General features: G+C 37.7%; 1 protein-coding gene across 1 annotated transcript; it reads left to right on the top strand.

Moving 5' to 3' along the window:
- Positions 1–2,189: 2,189 nt before the first annotated feature.
- Positions 2,190–8,662, top strand: bco1 (beta-carotene oxygenase 1). Its single transcript, XM_059327172.1, has 11 exons — positions 2,190–2,418; positions 2,515–2,643; positions 2,745–2,874; positions 3,177–3,324; positions 3,423–3,573; positions 3,809–4,029; positions 4,168–4,425; positions 4,541–4,646; positions 5,762–5,856; positions 7,779–7,890; positions 8,087–8,662. The coding sequence occupies exons 1-11, from the start codon at positions 2,355–2,357 to the stop codon at positions 8,242–8,244; spliced, it is 1,572 nt and encodes a 523-aa protein (XP_059183155.1). The 5' UTR covers positions 2,190–2,354; the 3' UTR covers positions 8,245–8,662.
- The last annotated feature ends 190 nt before the right edge of the window (positions 8,663–8,852 follow it).

Below are 8,852 nucleotides of genomic sequence, written 5' to 3'. Positions count from 1 at the left end.
GTGGCCTGCTGACTTGTTTTTGACTGAGGAGACAGATAGGAGCCCTGTCTTCTGAGAGCGCAGAGGATGGCCACAGACTTTCCCAATTACATCACTTTTAGTATTGTTCCTGTGAACAGGGTTTACCCTCGCTTGTTTGTCTTTTTGAGTGTTTGTTTCTGGGAAAAAATAGTCAGCACAACTTTAAAATAGCACATGACTTTAGCAGAAAAGTTGATCTTCTCTGCAGTGGGATATAGATAAGGAGCAGCCGATGTCCCCATGGCTCTGGTCACGTCAGGACAAATGCAGTTATGTTATCAGCTGGTTATTCTGGGAAGCAAAGAGACCAGATATCGTGCTATATCCCCTCTGAAATTATGTGCATTTAGACTTTAATGTGCATATATGTTTTATTGCTACTTTTTGAGTTGCTTCTCTAACATGAATTGCGAGTCATCCCTGAACACTAATATTATCAAGTGCAGGACAACAGCCCTGCAGATGATAGAAGTTTCCTGTTACTCTGTTGGAGTCACTACAATTATTTCCAAGAAAAAAAATCTCACAGAATATGTGATAGTGAAGGATATAAAACAGAGTTCAACTCAACTTTTTACTGATATAAGATCATAAAGCAATCATAGCAATATTATAACTTAAGTCACCATAGCAGATAACAGAAGTTACTTAAGTTATAAGATTATTCTAAATTCGCAGTAAAACTCCTTACAAGAAAGAGAGGGGGACAGAAATGCATGTGGTGGAGGGCAAAAGTAGGGGATTGCAGATAATATGATCTATTCATAGAAGCCAAAGGTAAAGTAAGAGATAACCACTTAACATGCAGCCATGCACTCCATGGCCACTTCTTTAGGTACACCTGTACAATGTAATACAATCAAATATAAAAGCTCTTCCATGAATTCTACTTTTAAAAATAATAAAATTAAAAAAATAATTCTACTTCAGTTTATTACTGGGTCATAGTGGATGATGGTCTTGTACTCCAGTGCATAATACTAATACTTCTAATATTCTGGCCCTCTGCAACCTCAGATAGAAAAACAAGATAAACATGTAGTTAAACTGTTACCTCTTTTATGGTTGTTCATTGCTGCCACAAAAAAGAAAAAACACTCAGTATTACACTTCAATGTGAATATTTTATATTTATATAATATTTTATTATAACAAGATATTTTTCATGTTATGAGAAGATATTTTATGCTGTGATGAGTTTTTTCACATCATAACGAAATACGAAATTGTTCTATACTATTACTAGTATACTGTAAAATTGCTGTTGTTATTATAACAATGTTAGAATATGAAATGTTTAATGCTATAACGAAAAGTTATGTTTTATATTCTTATATTTTTATTACAATATACTACTTATATTAAAACATATTATGTTACAGACACAATTAATCACATTATAAAATCAATATTGTATTGTTTTAACAATATACAATTTGTTTTGTTATAACAAGAAACAAGTTATAATGTTATAACATGAAACATGTTGTTATGACGTGGAACTATTCTTGTTATAACAAGTTATCATATTATCAATTGAAACGTTATGTGTTATAACAAGTTAATTCTCATCATGAAGCATTTCACAAGATACACAGTGCATTGTTATAACAAGTAAAATGTTCTCGTTATAAGTTGTTTGTCGTAAAAATCACCATTCCAAAAAAGTTCAAATTCAGAATTATTTTATAGGCCTATATTTACAATATCTTACAATATTTTGTCTTTGTACTGTATTAAATTGAATGTATGTCGCAAATCATTTCATTCTGTTTTTATAATCTTTTTTCACAGCGATTTTTTTGGATCGGGGGTGTAATTAATTATCTAACGTGAAATGAGCTTGTTAAAACCTACTATTAAAAAACTTTTTGTTATGACAATAACATTTCACGTTGTAAATTTGTTGTGATCCATTTTTCTTTGTCTGGTGGCAGCAATAAACTGCCATACACAGGGCTGTACTGGGTCACAGTAGACAATGAACTGGCCGGTGAGAATACACTCTATTTTAATATTAGGGGGAAAATGGCTCATAAATTAAACCTCGGCGAAAAGATGGAGTGGAAAAGAAAGGGGGAATAAAAGCACCGGGTACAAAGTTAAGAATTCGTGGATTACCGTGAAAGTAGGCGCGGGCTGTATTCTGAGGAGCGCTCAAATTACAGACTTCAAGGAAAACATTACAAGTGAGTCCTCCAAGGACGCAGATAAGTGAACACGTCGTTTGCCAACCCCCTGAGAAGACCTTTAAAGGGAGTGGTTTGCGCTGTTGATGACTGCAGAATTGACTCAGACACCTCCGAGTGTAATTCACTCAGCTCTCAGCAAACATGTCAACAGACTTTTCCAAGAACGCAGTGGAGAGCCCGGAGCCTTGCAAGGCAGAAGTAAAAGGTAGGTCTACTTCTTAAACTTCTTTTGAACACGCATCGAGTTTAATAACGCTGAATGTTTAGAGTTTTTCATTTATTTTTTTACTTCTCATTTTAGGGAATATTCCCAGCTGGCTGCAAGGCACGCTGCTGCGCAATGGCCCCGGCCTCTTCTCTGTGGGGGACACCCGCTACGACCACTGGTTTGATGGCATGGCCCTCATGAGCAGCTTCGACTTTAAAGATGGTAAATTGATGGCTTTACACTTGTTGATCTTACATTATGTCTGTTACACCTGAAGCATCGTGTCAGTGAAGAGAGCACACTAAACATTTTTCTTCTTCCAGGTGGAGTGACCCACAGGAGCAGATTTCTTCGAGGGGACACCTACAAAGCTAACATGGCTGCAAACAGGATAGTTGTGTCTGAAATGGGGACAATGGCCTACCCAGACCCAAGCAAGAACTTCATTGTCAAGTGAGCACACTTTTATTCCTTCATGGCATCACTGTAGTAGTTTTATTTGTATTTATTTTCAGTCAAATATACCTGAAGTATTGGTTTGTTACCCACAGTTCTGAGTTCCCATTGATTGTTTTTATGTAACAGTCTGGTTAAGGGTGTGTATTCCCTCAAAGATATAGGGGTTTACACTTAATTGGGTATTTTGTGAGTGCATTGAGATGCAGATGTGCCACCCTCCACCCCACCCCCCCCAGGGTCCTTTCTACCACAGCTGTATGCAGCATTCCTTTACATTTCTTTGTCTTACTTTTCAGGGCGATTACCTTTCTCAACCACACAGTGCCTGACTTCACGGACAACGGTGCAAGTAATTTCATTAAATATGGAAAGGACTATTACGCCACCTCTGAAACCAACTACATCCGCAAGATTGATCCTGTGACACTGGAAACCCAGGACAAGGTAATGTCCCTCTGCCGATCTTAATCTCCAATTATCAGTATTACCACAAGTGAAGAGTTGACTTCAGAGCTCATGAGTTGCTCGACTGTTTCACCCAGGTGGACTACATGAAGTACCTTCCGGTCAACTTGGCCTCATCCCATCCGCACTACGACAAAGAGGGCAATGCCTACAACATTGGAACTTCAATCGCAGAGAAGGGCAAGACTAAATATATGTTGTTCAAAGTCCCTGCTGTCCAAGAGAAAGGTACATAAACCTAATAACTTGCTTTACTTTGTCCTGATACACTGTGTTGTTTTCATATCAGCTGTGTTGAAGATATAGAAAATTAAAGGTGTAGCACAAAATTATTAAAATGCATGATAGGACAGGAGAACATTTTCAACAATTTCAATGAACTCTTCACAGCATTACACTTTTCTGCAGATAAACTGATGTCCTTTTCTCTAACCTTTTTTTGCTCTTTACTTTAAACCTTCAGACAAAGGCAAGAACGTCCCCGCGCTGAAGAATGTGGAGGTGATCTGCACAGTTCCCTGCCGTTCCCTGCTCACACCCAGCTACTACCACAGCTTCGGCATGACAGACAACTACTTCATCTTCATCGAGCAGCCTTTTAAACTGGACATCCTCAGGATGGCCACTGCCTACATGAGGGGAGTCAACTGGGCGAGCTGCCTCAAGTTCTGCCCTGAGGAAAACGTGAGTTTGTTTGTTGTTTTGTACGTCGTTCTTTGCTACTGTAGATATCTGGGGGAAAAGGGTGCACACAAGTTTACCATTGTTAAGGACGGAAAACCTGCATTAGCATAACCGCATTTATCTTAATTTCTTCTACAGACGCTGATTCACCTGATTGACAGAAAAACCGGCAAAGAGGTGGAGACAAAGTACTTCACAGGAGCAATGGTTGTCTACCATCACGTGAATGCTTTCGAGGAAGACGGTCATGTGGTCTTTGACGTCATCGCCTACAGTGATAACAGCCTTTATGAGATGTTCTACCTGAACAAGCTAAAGGAAAATCCCGGGTTCCATGATGAAAGCTACTCCAAGCCAAGCTACAAACGATTCGTACTTCCCACCCACTCAGATAAGGTGTGATTTAAAAAAACAACAACTGGAGAAACAAATGGATTTCATTCAGAAATTTTGAGAACATGTTCCTATGAATAACACTCAATTTTTATTTCTTTTTGACTGGGTTTTGCAGGGTGTGGCAGTTGGAGAGGACCTGGTGAAACTCAAGTACACGACAGCCAGTGCGGTGAAAGAGAAAGAAGGCAAACTAATCTGCCAGGCAGAGGTGTTCTGTGAAGGTAAAACCATTGGCACTCACATAGACTCTGAGAGCAAAACAAATCATTATGGTTCATCAATTAAAAATTAAAAATAAATATTATTTCTTAGAACTGCACCAACACCAGTCTCAAATATCGTATATCACCCCAATACTGACTCAGATATCAGTGACAATGGGGCAAATCTATTTAGTTAAATTGAGATAGGCCCCTCGTGCTGCATTCAAGTGTTGTCAAACAAGTTTCCTGGTCATATTTCATGGCTCATTTCATCAATTTCCTTTGCTCTTCCATCTCATGCAAATACTGGCAACAGCTATCAACATGCTGTTGAAATGTTCTTCTCTGTAGTGTCCATGTTGCTTCCACATTACAACTTAAAGCTAACGAACACCTCAAAGTCAGAAAAACCACTTCCTTACTTGGGAGATGACACTGTCTGATGAGCACATGAATGCTCCATTGACCTGTGCTCTCTGAGTGCCATTTTGTTTAGTTATTTTATTTTAATGATAAACATTAACACTGTGATTGAACTGCTGTCAGCATCATTCTTACATGCACAATTGCACATTTCTTTGTTTATAACTGCCCTGTTGCTTTTACATGGACATTTGATTTGCTTATTTCAGAAAAAAATACACTTCTTTAGCAAGCTAGATTCCAAAGTTGTCATTAAAAGCAGAAATGAATGCAATGAATATGCCCATTAAAACGATTCTGAATAGTGAAATGAAATGTATAAAAGACTTAATTTCCTTGAGCATAGAATGTCAAGAAGTCTTTTAGGATGCTGTTGTCTATCTGCTGTGTGCACAAGGTGCAGTAACCTCTCATGGCCACATGGTACCATTTGAATTGTCAATGCACATTTGATCTGGTTTACATATGCATATATAAGCATTGGCTATGTAATTATTTTAATGTATATGCAAACAAAAATGCATTGTGCTGCAAATTATGTTAGTGGTTTTTAATATAAAAATTATTTTTGTACTTCTCTTAGTACTTCCTGAACATTTCAGCATGATTATTTGTCTCACTAAAATAGTGCAAATACATTTTAACATCCATTTACCTGTCTTTAAGAGAGATGTATTTGTTCACACAAATCTTTTTTTTTTCCCAATCAGGTTTTGAATTACCCAGAATGAATTATGACTTCAATGGCAAGAAGCACCGATTCGTCTATGGGAACTGCGTGGAGGAGTCCGCACTGTCAAAAGAGGTATCTACTCCCTATTGTTTTAAATTTCAGCTATTGTCAAACAGAACTGGTGGGAACATCCGTCGTCGTGATTTCTTACAGTCTCTTAGGTATAATTTGCCAAGAGAGATCAGAAACAGGCAGAAGAACAGCGTTTCTACAAGTAGGGCTATTGGGAAACAGATTGTTCCTGGCAGCATTGTTTTTACAGAGGTAGGAAACCAATTGGAGAACTGAGAGTTACCAGTTGACGTAACAGAAGATAGGAAACACTTTGATTTGAGAGCAGCTGATCGCCGCAACAAAGACAGAACCACTTCATTGCTTTGGCTGAAATACTCGCATGTCCTTTCCAATGGGCATACTTGTATATCAAGGTAACAGAAACAATGGAAAGAAGTGATAAACTCAGTGAGGCTTGTGTAAAAAGAGCTTCCCTTACGTGTCACTGCATACCCACACTGTCTGCAAAGAGGAAGAAGGAACAGGAAACATCCTGGTTCAGACAATAAGATATTTTTATTCATTCCCACTTGACGCACCATTCCAACAACAGAAGAAAGCTTTGCTTTAAATTTTAATGTTGTTTGTGATACTAAAGGCAAAGCCGGACAAGCAAAAAAATAATAATAATTAAATGATCATGAGCAGTTGTCACACCAAGTAAGAAAACATTTTTATGTGATGAAATATTTAAGGTCAGTTCATTTCAGGTCAAATTGTATGATGTAATTGTAAAACTTACATACGCAAGGGGAAAAAATGCCTTTATTTAAAGCACTTGAACATGTGAGCAGTAATAAAACATGTGATATGTATGCATGAGTTGAACCACTGCATGATGCCACATCAGCAATTCTATTTTTGGTTATTTCAACACCATAAAAAATAATCTTAGTCATAAATCTAGATAAAGTCATTGGAAGAAATATTATATATGTATACATATAAATATGTTTGTACTGACATACGCAATTATTTTGGTCCCTTTTTAGAGATTAATCAATAGACGGTTATTTATCATACCTTTTGACTGCAACGATGAGGAACACAAATAGGAAATGAAACAGGTGGAAAATTACAGTTATTTGTTAGAAGCAAATATGCTTCTGCATGTTTATCCACTAATTTAATTATAACTATAGTGAGTTCACTTTGTGTTTCAGTTTCTAAAAACAACATTGCCTTCCACTATTAGACATTGCACATTATGACCAGGATTTCAGGTCATTTTTATTTCTATTTTGCATTAATGAAACAGGGGTTTCACAGTTTATGGGTCCACTCTGCCCACCTGTGTGTGTGTCTCACAGTATGGAGTACAAGTATCTGCATGGGTTTCCTCCCACAGTTACAAAGTCCCATGCATGTTGGGATAATTGGCAACAAGTGTAAACGTCAGCATGAATGTTTTTTGTTTTTTGCCTCATCCCTGTGGATGACTGTTGACCTGTCCTGCCATATATAATCTGGGATCGGCTCCAGCCGCCCACGACAATAGATTAATGTAGTACTACTCTGTGGTACTTAGAAGCATTGGCATCTGATTCCAGGAAAAGAGACTTGATTTCTAAATGATCTTTAGTCACTCTGACCAGCTAACAGCTGTTGCCAGTTCCATATGCATACTTACATAACTAAGAAGGTCTATTTTACATCTTTATTGCTCTTTTGTAAGTATATGGCTTGTAGTTGGGGCGAAGTCCTGCATGGGCATTGGTTGTCTACATGATAAGCGATTTGTGCAAGATTCTGGACATGTAAGTTAAAAGAAAAAGAAATAAGACGAGTGGGGGGAAAATATTTCTTAAATAAATCAGATTAACTTAATATTTTATGTTTAATGTTGCCATTTTATGTATTGCTTATGTTTTTAATAATAATTCATGTAAATAAATGTGTGTCTTATGCTAATTATTTTTTCTTCTTTTAATTTAATGTAGATTGCAAAGCTTGACATGGAAACCAAGGAGAAGACCTACTGGAGTGAAGACAACTGCTGGCCGTCAGAGCCTGTGTTCATCCGCAGACCAAATGGAGAGTCAGAGGATGATGGTGAGAATACTGTGTGGTGTGCATGCATAATGTACGACATGTATATAATTGCTGTGCGTATGCTACAGTACGTCTGCTACAAATGGATAGAAACATCTGCCTAAAAAGATAAGCTCCCTCATGGGGGACCTCCTTGAAAACCTGCACTTTTAAATTCTTTGCACTCTAACAAAAGCCTCTTCCTTTCCATTTGCAGGTGTGGTCCTAACGTCAGTCATCAACTCCAACCCAGGACAGTCTGGTTTCATCCTGATTCTTGACGGCAGAACATTCAAAGAAGTAGCTCGAGCATACGTGAAGGCTGACCTACACAAGGATATGCATGGATTTTTCATCCCACATGAAAATTTGTAATTTGTGTACATGTAAACTGTGCTATATGCCACGGGGATCTATTTGAACATTGAAAATCACACTGTTTGGGGTATCCCATTTGCTCACCTGGAAGAGCATGCTTCCCTCTCCCTTCCCCCCATTTCTGTCTATCTTTGGCCCCATAAATAAATAAAAAACACTGCTGAATAGTGTTTTAGACAAAGTGTGAGGAGGATGGTTTCATGGACTACCGTATCTTTTTAAAATGAAAGGGGTTGTATCAAAACATTTTTTATATGTGTGTTTATGAAAAAAGATGCCAAATTCTTGATTTTGCCTGGATTCAAAAGTTGTATAAGCATGTATATATCACTCTTTGTTATGTAGTCAACATTATTGTATTGTATTGCTTTGAGATCACTGTATTTCTGCTCATTCTTGTCATTAAAAAACAACAACATCTTAAGATGTACGTCCATTCTTCCCACCAGTTACATGGGAGTCCGAGGTTCATAAGCCACCACGGTTATCTTTTTGTTCCCAGTATATCATCACAGCCCCTCTGTGAGCACGTTCTCAATTACCATTATCACTGGACAATCTCAGGTTAGTTAACTGAAAAGCAAAGTCTATTGGGGAAAGTACAG

This window comes from Centropristis striata, chromosome 23, assembly GCF_030273125.1.
Source record: "Centropristis striata isolate RG_2023a ecotype Rhode Island chromosome 23, C.striata_1.0, whole genome shotgun sequence".
NCBI classification, from domain to species: Eukaryota; Metazoa; Chordata; class Actinopteri; order Perciformes; family Serranidae; genus Centropristis; species Centropristis striata.
This window is presented reverse-complemented; position numbering and strand designations above follow the sequence as displayed.

Coding starts and splice junctions, on each gene's coding strand:
- bco1 (XM_059327172.1), top strand. CDS start 2,355: ATGTCAACAGACTTTTCCAAGAACGCAGTGGAGAGCCCGGAGCCTTGC. Junction 2,644..2,744: donor CAGCTTCGACTTTAAAGATG/GTAAATTGATGG, acceptor TTCTTCTTCCAG/GTGGAGTGACCCACAGGAGC. Junction 7,891..8,086: donor TGGAGAGTCAGAGGATGATG/GTGAGAATACTG, acceptor TTCCATTTGCAG/GTGTGGTCCTAACGTCAGTC.